Raw genomic sequence first — 14,036 nt, forward strand, 5'->3', positions numbered from 1 at the left:
GACACTTTACTCCATATTCTGTTATTGTTTTAACCCTGTACTACCTCAATGCACTGTGTAATGAATTGATCTGTACGAATGGTATGCAAGACAAGTTTTTCACTGTACCTCAGTACAAGTGACAATAATAAACCAATACCAATACCATTCCCATATACAGAAGGGCCATCTCTCAGTGTGCATGCTTATAGTACCCATGGAACCACCATCTGTGGCTCCACCTCAGGCAACCTTGACTAACTGACAGTATGTGCCCCTTCTCCAGGTCTGATCTCCTCACCTGCTCCAATTCACTCCATACCAACAAGATATATTCAAGCAGCTGCCTCAAAAGGAACATCTGTCTGGGTGGCTCTGGCAAGCTCAATGGCAGCCACCAAAGTTATCAACAACCTGCAACTGAAAAACACTCTCTTCCAAATTAGTCACCGCCTCCTTACAAGGAAGATTTGGTATTGGTATTGGTTTATTATTGTCACTTGTACTGAGGTACAGTGAAAAACTTGTCTTGCATACCGATTGTACAGGTCAATTCATTACACAGTGCGGTTACATTGAGTTAGTACAGAGTGCATTGAGGTAGTACAGGTAAAAACAATAACAGTATAGAGTGAAGTGTCACAGCTGCAGACAAAGTGCAGTGCAGGTAGACAATAAGGTGCAAGGTCACAACAAGGTAGATCGTGAGGTCAGAGTCCATCTCATCATATAACGGAACCGTTCAATAGTCTTGTCACCGTGGGATAGAAGCTGTCCTTAAGCCTGGTGGTATGTGCCCTCAGGCTCCTGTATCTTCTACCCGATGGGAGAGGAGAGAAGAGAGAATGACTTGGGTGGGTGGGGTCTTTGATTATGTTGGCTGCTTCACCAAGGCAGCGAGAGGTAAAGACTCCAAGGAGGGGAGGCTGGTTTCCGTGATGCACTGGGCTGTGTCCACAACTCTCTGCAGTTTATTGTGGTCCTGGGCAGAGCAGTTGCCATACCAAGCTGTGATGCATCCAGATAGGATGCTTTCTATGGTGCATTGATAAAACTTGGTGAGTGTCAAAGGGGACATACTGAATTTCTTTAGCCCCCTGAGGAAGTAGAGGCACTGGTGAGCTTTCTTGGGCGTGGCATCTACGTGATCTACGTGATTTGACCAGGCCAGGCTATTAGTGATGTTCACTCCTAGGAACTTGAAGCTCTCAACCCTCTCGACCTCAGCACCATCGATGTAGACAGGTGCATGTACACCGCCCCCTTTCCTGAAGTCAATTACCAGCTCTTTTGTGTCTCCTTCCTGTACTCCAACTCATTGTTATTTGAGATACGTCCTACTACGGTGGTATCATCGGCAAACTTGTAGATGGAGTTAGAGTAGAATCTGGCCACACGGTCGTGAGTGTATAGCAAGTAGAGTAGAGGGCTGAGGATGCAGCCTTGTGGGGCACCAGTGTTGAGAATAATTGCGCTGGAGGTGTTGCTGCCTATCCTCACTGATTGCGGTCTGTTGGTCAGAAGTCAAGGATCTAGTTACAGAGGGAGGTGTTGAGTCTCAGGTCTCGATGACGAGTTTGCTTGGATTTATAGTATTGAAGGCAGAGCTGTAGTCAATAAACAATAGTCTAACGTAGGTGTCTTTACTGTCCAGATGCTCCAGAGTTGAGTGTAGAGCCAGGGAGATGACATCCACTGTAGACCTGTTTCAGCGATAGGCAAATTGCAGTGGGCTGAGATTGTCTGGGAGGCTGGGGTTGATGCATGCCATGACCAGCGTCTCAAAGCACTTCATGATGGTGGATGTCAGAACCACTGGTCGGTAGTCATTGAGGCATGCTACCTTGCTTTTCTTCAGTACCGGGATGATAGTGCCATGGTTCCGAGTGCTGGTCTTTGATGGGGCCTTGTTGTGCAGCACATGGTTTCTATGCACTACTAATCGCATAATAACACACACCTGAGTCCCGTCAGGAGACGAGTATAAGAACCCTGGTTTCACTAGCACTGGTCGCCAGAGTATCGGTCTACCTCAGGGTTTCCTTTGTTTCCTGGCTGCTTAGAGCTGGCAACTCTAGAGCAGTCCTGGTTTCATTATTTCTCCTTGAAAATCCTGTTTCTGTGTTGGGACTCTGTCTCAGAGCCCCGAGGTAAGATTCCTTCTGGTTGCTGCCTGCGTTCGGTTCCGAGGAAGCATCCCGACTCCAGTCTCGTACTGAGGTTCTGCATTTGGGTTCTTCGCAATCTTGCTCCTTGTGTGACACTGTGACAGATAGTGATCTTCTTAAAACAGGTGGGAACATGAGACTGATGCAGGGAGAGGTTAAATATGTCTGCAAATACTCCCGCCAGAAGATCAGCACAAGATCTGAGCATACGGCCAGGGACACCATCTGGGCCAGGTGCTTTCCTTGTGTTCCCTCTACGGAAGACTGATCGTACATCCTTGACAGTGACCACAGGTTCAATTGCATTGGAGGCTGTCAGGGTGGGTGGTGACAATCCACTTCCCTTCTGTTCAAAATGCGCATAGAATGTGTTAAGTTCATCAGGAAGGGATGCGCTGTTGTTAACTATGCAGCCTGACTTTGTCTTGGAGCCTGTTGTGGCATGTAAGCCCTGCCATAACTGATGGCTGGTCAGAGACTCTATTTTGAGTTGGTATTGTGTCTTTGCATTCCTGATAGCTTACTGAAGGTCATATCTCAATTTCTCATACAGGTCAGGATCACCTGATTTTGTGTGCAGCAGTCCTCGACTTCAGTAGGGAGTGGATCTCCTGGTTCAGCCATGGTTTCTGGTTTGGGACACTGTCACATTCTCCCTTTTATGTGCAGCATGTGAGATGTGACCACAGGTTGCAGAGTGCAGCTACCATTGCTGCAGTGGTCAACCTATTTGCTGATAGCAGAGGTTTGTGATCCATGGCCAGAAAGAAATTCCTGACCATTAGGAATGTATGAAATTAATGGACACTAAAAATGATGGCCATGACCTCCTTCTTGATCTGTACATACTTCCCCTCACTGTAAGTGAGGATCTAGGTAGTACAGGATGCATCAACAGCAGTTGTAATGACTACAACAACGACAAGGAAGGATTCACTATAAAATGTTGCTTTGCAAGGCTGAAAGCCTCAGTTGCCCCCCTCACCCCAGGGCCAGAGCTGTCCTTTATGTAGCAACTTGTGGCCACATCCCTAGTGGAGGCATCAGGTTGCACTGAAACAGCCCGAGTCCCGGTGACATCGGTCGGCTCTCTCATGTCCAACAGCTACCCCCTTTGTCCTGGGCCAGTCCCCGCCCACTCTGCACCCCACAGTCCCAGCCGGACCTTCGGCTCCCCGCACCTGCTCGACACCTTGACCGACATCTGCAGCTCTTCCTGCTCACCTGGCCCGGGGCGGGGTCTGCGGGGAAGGGGCGGGGGTCAGAGGAGGGGGCGGGGTCTGGGGGCGCGGGGTCTGGGTGGAACGCGCGGGCAGGGGGCGGGGTCAGTGGGCAGGGGCGGGGTCTGCGGGCGGAGCGCGCGGGCAGGGGGCGGGGTCAGTGGGCAGGGGGCGGGGTCTGCGGGCGGAGCGCGCGGGCAGGGGGCGGGGTCAGTGGGCAGGGGCGGGGTCTGCGGGCGGAGAGCGCGGGCAGGGGGCGGGGTCAGTGGGCAGGGGGCGGGGTCTGCGGGCGGAGCGCGCGGGCAGGGGGCGGGGTCAGTGGGCAGGGGGCGGGGTCTGCGGGCGGAGCGCGCGGGCAGGGGGCGGGGTCAGTGGGCAGGGGGCAGGGTCTGCGGCGCGGAGCGCGCGGGCAGGGGGCGGGGTCTGCATATGGAGCGCGCGGGCAGGGGGCGGGGTCAGTGGGCAGGGGGCGGGGTCTGCGGGCGGAGCGCGCGGGCAGGGGCGGGGTCAGGGGGCGGGGTCTGCGGGTGGAGAGCGCGGGCAGGGGGCGGGGTCAGTGGGCAGGGGTGGGGGCAGGGGGCGGGGTCAGTGGGCAGGGGGCGGGGTCTGCGGGCGGAGAGCGCGGGCAGGGGCGGGGTCAGTGGGCAGGGGGCGGGGTCTGCGGGCGGAGCGCGCGGGCAGGGGGCGGGGTCTGCGGGCGGAGCGCGCGGGCAGGGGGCGGGGTCTGCGGGTGGAGAGCGCGGGCAGGGGCGGGGTCAGTGGGCAGGGGCGGGGTCTGCGGGTGGAGAGCGCGGGCAGGGGCGGGGTCAGTGGGCAGGGGCGGGGTCTGCGGGTGGAGAGCGCGGGCAGGGGGCGGGGTCAGTGGGCAGGGGGCGGGGTCTGCGGGCGGAGCGCGCGGGCAGGGGGCGGGGTCTGCGCGGCGCCGCAGTGCGCACGCGTGTCCGGCAGCCGTTGGCGCCAGAGCTCGGGCTGCGCTGCCGCCGGTGAGCGGCCTGGACGGGCGGAGCCGGGAGACCGCGGTCGTTCGCCCGGGGCTCGGTGGCTCCCGGGCACCCAGCTGGGGAGAGAGTGAGGCCCCGACGGCCCACCGGCCGCTCTCTGCACTCGGGCCCTCGGAGCCCGTGTCCCGAGCGGCCTGGGGTTGGCCGGGACCCCCGGAGGGAGAGGCCCGGGAGCCGGCTGAGGCCCGCAGGTAAGAGCGCGTCCGCTTCCCCCACCGAGAGGCCCGGGCCTCCGGGAGGGAGACGCCAGCGGGAGCTGCAGCTTCCTCTTACCTTGGTAGGAAGCGGGAGAGGCTGCGTGTGGGCAGTGGGCAGGGAGACGGGGCGTTGGTCGGGGGAGCCCCCCACCCCCCGCCCGGCACCGGGGTCGGCGGGGTACCTCACCCAGTGTCCGCAGGAGCACCGGACCCCCACCTGGCAGTGAATGGAAGGGAGCAGGGTCACTCAGACAGCGTTCAGGTCATGAACTGCCGGCTGGGCAGGTCCTGGTCTCTGCTGGGGTTTATTTACTTGCCTTATCCCCTGCTCCCAACACAGCCCTGTTTCCCTGTCCAACCTATTGTCTTCTGCATGCCCACTTTGGTTTTCCCATTGACCACACGAAGCAGTAATTTACAACAGCCTGTTAACCTGTCAGCACATTTGTTAAGACCAGGGAGTGATTAGATTCAAACAACTAATTGTTGGATGAAGGCTTTAGCTAAATAAGATTAGTCAAGGATGGGACATAGCAGGTTGTGTGGCCACGATGTGTGGGAATTTGTGGATGATGAGAGTATCCTGAGCAAACACTTCAGGAGGTGTCTCCAATTTGAATCTGTTTGGCTCTTTCATTGAGCTGGGATGTAATACGGGGATTCTCTGACACACAAGAGAAGGGAAAGAATTACATTCTACAAGTAAGCAAGTTCAGGAAGGAATTGGTGTGACTTAGGAACTGGGGATTTACAAGAGACTGTGAGGTAGAGTCAGTAGATGCTAGTTCTGTCCAACGAGTGTGAATTAATCACTCTTGCGAGGATAAGGAGAGAGACTGCAGGGTGGACAGCCACATCTGTCTCAAGTGTGGAGACGAGCAGAATCGTGATGTGTTTCTGACATGGGGCTTTAGTTGTGGTACAGAGATCAGTCCTCTGCAACCACATCTGAGAATCCCAAAAGGTGTGTTGCATATGGTGCCAGGTAGGATGGGCCTCACGGTGGGTAGAAGGGAAATTAAGAGAAATGGAGTAAATGCAGTTATTGTGGTGCATGTAGGAACACTCACAAACCACGTACATAGTAACAGGGAGGACATCCTGTTGAAAGAGTCTTAGGAGTTAGGCTTGGAAAGCAGGATCTTAAGAAAGTCTATTGTCAAAGCCATGTACAAATTGGCCAAAAAATGAAGCAGCAGAAATAGAAGTGAAAGAGAGCATAGAAAACACGTACTCCCACATGTTGTAGGAGTGAAGAAGGATGTCAGTGAGGGAAAGATAGAGGAATTGATAAGAGAGTATGAAGGTGTTCGAGGTCAAAATGTATGGACTGGTGGGGCGGAAGTTGAGTACAAATGCCTCCTAAAAGGGTACTGTCAGTTTCTTTTGGCTCCTGTGTACCTCTTCTAGAACATACAACATTACAGCACAGGAACAGGCACTTTGGCCCACGATGTTGTGCCAAACTAGTAATTAAGTGCCTAAATAAATGAATCCTTTCTGTCTGTATGATGTCCATATCCCTTCATTTGCTACACATCTGTGTACCTATCTAAAACGCCTCTATCCTATCTGCCTCCACCACCACCACCCCTGGCAGCACATTCCAAGCACCCACCACTCTCTGTGTAAAAAAAAATACAAAAACAACTTGCCCCGCACATCTTCTTTGAACTTACCCCCTCTTTCTTAAATGTATGCCCTCTAGTATTAGACATTTCAACTATGGGAAAAAGATATTGGCTGTCTACTCTATCTTTGCCTCTCAGAATCTGATAAACTTCTATCAGGTCTCCCTTCAGCCTTTGTTGCTCCAGAGAAAACAATCCAAGTTTGTCCAACCACTCCTCATAGCACATCCCCTCTAATCCAGGCAGCATCCTGGTAAACCTCTCCTGCACCCTCTCCAGAGCATCCTTCCTATAATAAAGTGACCAGAATTGAATGCAATACTCCAGATGTGGCCTGACTAGAATTTTATAAAGCTGCAACATAACTTCCTGACTTTTGAGCTCAATGCCTGAACTAATAACGGCAAGCATGCCATATACTGCCTTTGTCACCCTATCAACTTGTGCAGCCACTTTCAGGGAGCTATCGACTTGGACCCCAAGATCCCTCTGTACATCAACACTATTAAGGGTCTTGCTATTAACTGTGTACGGTCCCCTTGCGTTTGATATCTCAAAGTGCAACACCTCACATTTGGCAGGATTAAACTCTATCTGCCATTTCTCTGCTCATGTCTGCAACTGATCTATATCCCACTGTATCCTTTGGCAATCTTCTACACTATCCACAACACCAGTGATCTTTGTATCCTCTGCGATCTTACTAACACACCCATCCCCATTTTCATCCCGGTCATTTCTGATAACGTCTTTCACCAGTGCTTGATGCATCTTCCTTTTCCCTTGGCCATGTTTTCCTTCTGCCATAGTTGATTCTCACCTCTCCTGCTATCCCACCAGTTTCCCTATTCTTCCATAAGTTCCATCACCTTAAATGTGTTGCCTTCACCTCCACTCTAAGCATTCTGAAGGGACTGTTCCCTAGGAGACTCACTGTTTGTGTCTGCTCCAACCCCACTCCCCTTCGTATTGCACCTTCATGTACAAATGCAGGAGATGCAGCACCAACCATTTTACCTCTTCCCACTATCCAGGAATCCAAACACTGCTTCCAGGTAAAGCAACGAATCACTTGTAGGTTGAGGTCCCTTGTGGTCCCTTCTACACTGGGGAAATCAAATGCAGATTGGATGACTGCTCTGCAGGACTCGTACATTGAGTCCGCAAGAGTGACCCCTGAGCTGATTGCATGTCGTTTTAATTCTCCATTCAGCTCTCACTGTTCCGTCTTCAGCCTTTCAGATGTCTGAGTATGTACTAAATTGGGATAGCTGTTCCACAGATCAGCTGGGTAAATGACTACCACACACCAGAAAAATATCCTTCAGCCAGTGACCCAGATTTCACCACTACCATTGCTGGGTAACCCCCACCAGGTGTATAAGCACTGTTGTGTATTATGGGTGTGCTGTCACTGTGGTTATGTTACTGGAACAGTAATCCAAGGAAGTAGGATACAGTTCTGGAAATGGTTCAAAATTCCACCAAGCTAGTGAAATTAAACTGGGTTAAGTAATTAAGGTCTGTTGTAATAAATGTTGCTATTAGTGCTCTTGATTGTCTTATGTAATGTAGAATCAAGATAGGAATTGTTTGTCACAGGATACATTGCTGCTTAGTTTCAGTCAAGTTTCTGCTTGATGGTGACCCTCAAGATATTAATGGCAGGCAGCTGATGGGGGTGGAGAAATGCTGTTGAATGTTAAGGATAGGTGTTTAGCTTCTTTCGAGGTGGTCATTGCCTGGTGCTTGGGTTGCATAAATGTCTAGTCTCGCAGCCATGGGCTGCAACGTTTACTGGGGAATAAGAATTGAAATGAGCATCCTGAATTTTGACCTTGTAATGTAGGAAAGTAATTGATGAAGCAGCTGAAGTTGGCAGTACGTAGAGCGGTGTCCGGAGGAAATCCTGCAGTGATGTTCTAGGGCTGAGATGATTAATCAACAACTGCATCTTTCCTCCTGTGGGCAAGGTACGGCGTCAGATAGTGGAGGGTTCAGAAAACAGTCCTGTGAGAATACGTTCACCTGATGAACTCCAGTATTTCAAGATGGGTCATGACAACCTTGTGCTGCCTGATGGAGAAGAAGCATTAATTGTTGCCCTTGCTGGTCATCCAAAGAGTGAATATAAAAAAAATGCATACTTGAAAGAACTGACTAGTGTAGGATGCATGAATTTTGTCTTTTCCATTTATTTGTATAGAGATATCAATTCAGTTTTTATGAAGCTAATTGTTTTTAACCAAAACCTTTACTTTGGCTCATACTTTACAGGACGTACCATGCAGGATAGCATCCAATTAGCCTCTTGTGGGGATGACATTAAAATCTGGGATTCGGTTTCCATGACAGTGGTGGAACAGTTTAACCCTCACAAGAAGCCCTGTGAAGTAACTTGTGTTTGCTGGACTGCCGATAATATCCTTTGAGGCTCCTTGCTGCCAATACGGCTGTAATCATGTGAATCGAGTTAATTGCAAAATGTGATCAGTTGTCATTCTTAAAATGTAGTGATAATTGATTTTAATGTCTTAGCAGGACCCTGGTTTATTGAGGGACGCATTTTGCACTGATGTTTGCAAATCAGTGTTTCTGAGTATGCAAGGAGGAGTGATTTTTTTATTGACATTGATTTTCACATGCAGTTTGCTCTTACTCCCAGTGGAATTTGTTTTCCTGATCTCTCTTTGCCTTTGCTCGCCTTTCCTCCTACTTTTTCATTTGAAGCCCTCGATATGCATTTATTTTACTATGTTTTGTTGCTTTCATGTGGTCTCTGCACTGTTGATCTAACTAAAGGCTAATGCTGCCATGATCAGTTAATTCTCTTGTATATTAATATGTAAAATGTTTAAATTCTTAATACAATAAAACCTAACGTGTGTTCAGTGCCAGCTTTAAAGTAATTTGGCTAAAATAGAGCATTGATGGAAGAATTGAAGATTTTTGTGATGTTGAGGTTTTAAAGACTGTTTTATGTTAATAAATTTCTTGCAGATGAGTTTTGTCTAATTTTGAATGCCTCAAGATATCATTGGTTCATTTACAAAAGTTTATGTCGTCCAGAGTGTTAATAATTAGGTTCTTTTAATGAAGCAAAGTAACCAATTTTTTCAGTCATTTTCCTTCATTCTTCCACATCAGCATCTGTTGAGTTCATCCAGCAGTGGGGACAAAATCGTGTTATCATCCTGCAAATCTACTCCTGTTCCTATAAAAGAATTTGCAGATGGGGTAGGTAACCTTTTCTTCAAATGCTAGAGCTTGTGTTGATTTATGGTTGACCTGCAATTCTTAAGTTGGGGGAAATTCTATATGAATGTAACATCAGTTTTGTTTAAATGTCTTCCATTAATGTGATGCCATTTTGATGTGTTTTGCTTCTTTCTACAGAAAAAACAGACATGTATAAGTCTGGGTTCCACTAGCAAGTATTTTGTAAGTGGCGGCCTTGATAACACAGTTAATATCTGGGATGTAAAGTCAAGGAGATGTCATAGAACGCTGAAGGTATTCTATTCAATAATGGTTCATTGCTGATGGATGTTAGTTTGTTGTGCCAATTGCATATAGGGACAGGAACAAATAATTTAATACCCCTGGCCTATTCCACCAGTCAGTAAGATGTGACTTGTCTTTTTATCCCCATGTCTCTTTAACATCTTTGGTTACATAAAGCATAGAACAGTACATAGTGGGCTCTTTGGCCCACAATGTTGTGCCGAACTAATTAAACTAAGATAAGATTTCTTTATTAGTCACATATGCATGGAAACACACAGTGAAATGCATCTTTTTGCGTAGAGTGTTCTGGGAGCAACCTGCAAGTGTCACCCCCCTTCCGGCGCCAACATAGCATGCCCACAACTTCCTAACCCGTATGTCTTTGGAATGTGGGAGGAAACCGGAGCACCCAGAGGAAACTCACACAGTCACGGGGAGAACATACAAATTCCTTACAGACAGCAGCAGGAATTGAACCCGGGTCATTGGCGCTGTCATAGTGTTGCGCTAACCACTACACTACCGTAGTAATTAAAAGCCTACTAAATAGTCCCTTCTGCCTACACGTTCATATCCCTCCATTCTCTGCACATTTATGTGCCTATCTTAGAGCTTCTTCAACGCATCTATCATATTTGCCTCCACTACCACCCCTGGCAGTGCGTTCCAGGCACCCACCACCGTTCTTAAAAACAAAAACTTGCCCCTCACATCTCTGAACTTACTCCCCTCACTTTAAGTGCATGCTCTCTAGTATTACACATTTCGACCCCGGGGGTAAAAAATACTGGCTGGCTATCTATGTTCATGATCTTATAAAGTTCTATCAGGCCTCCCCTCAGCCTCTATGCTCCAGAGAAAACAACACAAGTTTGTCCATCCTGTCCTTACAGCACATGCCCTCTAATCCAGGCAGCATTCTGGTAAACCTTTACTGCACCCCCTCCAAAGCCTCCACATTGTTCCTATAATGGGGCGAGCAGAATTGAATGCAATACTCCAGATGCGGCGTAACCAGAGTTCTAAAGCTGCAACATAACTTCCTGACTCTTGAACTCAATGCCTCGACTAATAAAGGCAAGCATGTCATATGCCTTCTTTACCACCCTGTCGACCTGTGCAGCCACTTTCAGGGAGCCTTGGACTTGGACTCCAAGATCCTTCTATACATCAACACTGTTAAGGGTCCTGCCATTAACTGTATACTGTCCCTTTACATTTGATCTCTCAATGTGCAACACCTCACACTCGGCCGGATTAAACTCCATCTGCCATTTTTCCACCCATATCTGCAGCTGATCTATATCCCGCTGTATCCTTTGGCAACCTTCTGCACTATCCACAACATCACCAATGATATTCACAATATCATTTGTGAACTTACTAACCCACCCATGTTTTCATCCAAGTCATTTACATACATCACAAACAGCAGAGGTCCCAGTACAGATCCCTGCAGAACACCACTAGTCACAGAAATCCAGCCAGACTAAGTCCCGTCGACCACTACCCTCTCTCTTCTATGGGCAAGCCAATTCCGAATCCAAATGGCCAAGTCACCGTAGACCCCATGCAGCTCAATCTTCTGGATCAGCCTCCCATGTGGGACCGTGTCAAATGATTTACTAAAATCCTTGCAGATGCCATCCACAACTCTACTTTCATCAATCATCTTTGTCACCTCAAAAAAAAGCACAAATCAAGTTAGTAAGACCTCATTTGCCCTGCACAAAACCATACTGACTGTCCCTAATTCGGCCATGGTTTTCCAAATGCTCATAAATCCTATCCAAGAGCTTCCCTACCACTGACACGAGACTCACCGGTCGATAGTTTCCAGGATTATCCCTATTTCCCTTCTTGAAAAACAGAAGAACATTAGCTACTTGCCAGTTCTCCGGGACCTCACCTGTAGCTAGAAAGGACACAAAAGATCTTGGTCAAGGCCCTAGCAATCTCATCTCTTGCCTCTGTCAATAACCTGGGGTACATCCATCAGGCCCAGGGACATCCACTTTAATGTTCCTCAAGAGACCCAACACTACCTCTTTCTTAATCTCAAAATGCTCCAGCATATTAGCACGCTCCACACTGATCTCACTATCCTTCACATCCTTCTCCTTGGTAAATACTGACACAAAATAGTCATTTAGGACTTCACCAACATCCTCTGTCTCCAAGCACGTGTTCCCTCCTTTATCCATGAGTGGTCCTCCCCTTTCCCTGGTTATCCTCTTGCTCTTAATGTAGGTGTAGAATGCCTTGGGACTCTCTTTAATACTGCTTGCCAAGGACTTTTCATGGCCCCTCCTGATTCTCCTAATTCCCTTTAGTATTTTCTGGTTTCTTTACAATCTTCAAGCGCTCTGATTTTTTTTTAACTTCCTAAGCCTTACATGCACTTCCTTTTTCTTCTTGACTAAATTCACCACCTTTCTTATCCTAGGATCCCTACCCTGCCATCCTTGTCTGTCCTTCTTTACTAGAATATACCTGTCCTGTACTCTGTGCAGTTGGTCTTTAAATACCTTCCACGTGTCAGATGTAGACTTGCCCAAAAGCAGCTGTTCCCAATGAACTCTCCCTAGTTCCTTTGTAATACCCTCGTAGTATGTCCTGCCCCAATTTAATACTGTCCTGCAAGGTCCATATTTCTCCTTATTTATAGCTATCTTAAAACTTAATGAGTTGTGATCACTGTTTCCTCAATGCTCCCCCACTGAAAGGTCAGTCACTTGGCCTGGCTCATTTCCCAACACCAGGTCCGGTATGGGCACTGCTCGAGTTGGACCATCTACTTACTGATTTAAGAATCCCTGTTGGATGCCCCTAACAAATTCTGCCCCATCTAAACCTCTTGCACTTAAGGAGGTCCCAGTCGATATTGGGGAAGTTGAGGTTAATAAAAGATATTATTAATGTCAGATTTGAAGTTGATGTGATGCAGCATTAATTGTCATTTGAGGAAGGGAGTTTGCAGATTTCTTCCTCTTTGCAAATGTACTTCACTCCTGAAAAATTGTTCTGTTTTTTTTAAAGAAATTTCCCAACTGGAAAACTGCATTTCACACCATCTAACCTGTCTGTTCCCTTAAATGTCTTAAATCAAAGCACCTCTTAATCTTCTGGTAAATAGAACATAGATGGAGAACAGCACAGAACAGGCCCTTCGGCCCACAATGTTGTGCAGACATAGCTATTCCCTCCTATCTATATTCCAATTCCTTTTTGAACTACTGTCACTGCCTCAGGAATGGCCTAATCGGGACTTTGCACCATCGTAATATAACTCCATCCCTAGGTTAACTGCTTACTGTAAATCAGCACTTGGTATAGATTAATGACAAAGGGAATCAAAGGGATCACGTGAGAGAGAATAAGTTGCAGGGTATAGGGGAATATGGAAAGGGGAAATGGGCTTGAGGTGATTGCTCCCCAGCAGTTGGCATGGATCCAATAGGCTGAATGGCCTCCTGTTATAAGATAAGATGTGACTTTCTCTCTGTTTTGTCTGAGCACCATAACTGCTACCTACCGTCTCTCAGGTGGGTGAGAGAATCAGGAAGCATGCTCGTTAAATAATTTTTATATACCTTTTCATCACTCGACCAAGAGACCTCTTCCAGAAATGGTGGTGTTCTTGTCAGGTTGCACTGGAGAGAGTGCAGAGGAGATTTATGAGAATGTTGCCAGTACTGGAAAATTTTAGCTAATATGAAAGATTGGATAAGTTAGGGTAGTTTTTTTTTGGAGAGCTGTGGCTAAGGAAGACTTAACAAAGTTGTGTGAAATTGAGGGGCTTAGAATAAACAAGAAGGATCTACTTCCCTCTGAGGGGTATAGTTTTAGAGGAATGCTTGGAAGGATGAGGGGAGATGACAAAACATTTTGTTCTCATAGTGTCAGGAGTCTGGAACTCATTGCATTTAAAATAAAAAGTACTTGCATGTCTACTTTAAGAACTGACTGCAGGGCTCTGGGTCTGAAAGATGGATTTAGGCTGGGCAGCTCTTTTTCAACTACAAGAGACATGATGGACCAAATGTAAATTTTGTGTGATCATGTTTTCGCCCTGGGAACAATATCAGGTCCAGGGGATCTGAGACCAGGTTTAGTGAGCTTCATTTCGTGGCTAAAGAATGCAGCAACCTTTGAACAAGACCGCAGTTGTGGTTTTGTTACCGGTACTTGTAACTCAAAGCAATGGATTGGGGAAGGACTTGTGTGATCATGTGAAGATAAGTTACAGATTGAACTTAACTGAGGCAGATCTTAACATCGGGCTATGCCTTTCTTTCCTTTCGAAATAAAGCTGAATAACTATTTGCAAGTA

General features: G+C 47.8%; 1 protein-coding gene across 1 annotated transcript in view; it reads left to right on the plus strand.

Annotated features, from left to right (window-relative positions):
* Positions 1-4,290: 4,290 nt before the first annotated feature.
* The window catches only part of nedd1 (NEDD1 gamma-tubulin ring complex targeting factor), a 40,867-nt gene continuing 31,121 nt past the window's right edge, over positions 4,291-14,036 (plus strand). Inside the window, exons 1-4 of the mRNA XM_052033676.1 lie at positions 4,291-4,559; positions 8,474-8,617; positions 9,339-9,433; positions 9,593-9,709. Of these exons, the coding sequence (XP_051889636.1) occupies positions 8,482-8,617; positions 9,339-9,433; positions 9,593-9,709 (348 nt within the window). The 5' untranslated portion in view covers positions 4,291-4,559; positions 8,474-8,481. The remainder of the gene's footprint in view (positions 4,560-8,473; positions 8,618-9,338; positions 9,434-9,592; positions 9,710-14,036) is intronic.

This window comes from Pristis pectinata, chromosome 19 (assembly GCF_009764475.1).
Source record: "Pristis pectinata isolate sPriPec2 chromosome 19, sPriPec2.1.pri, whole genome shotgun sequence".
In the NCBI taxonomy this organism is placed as follows: Eukaryota; Metazoa; Chordata; class Chondrichthyes; order Rhinopristiformes; family Pristidae; genus Pristis; species Pristis pectinata.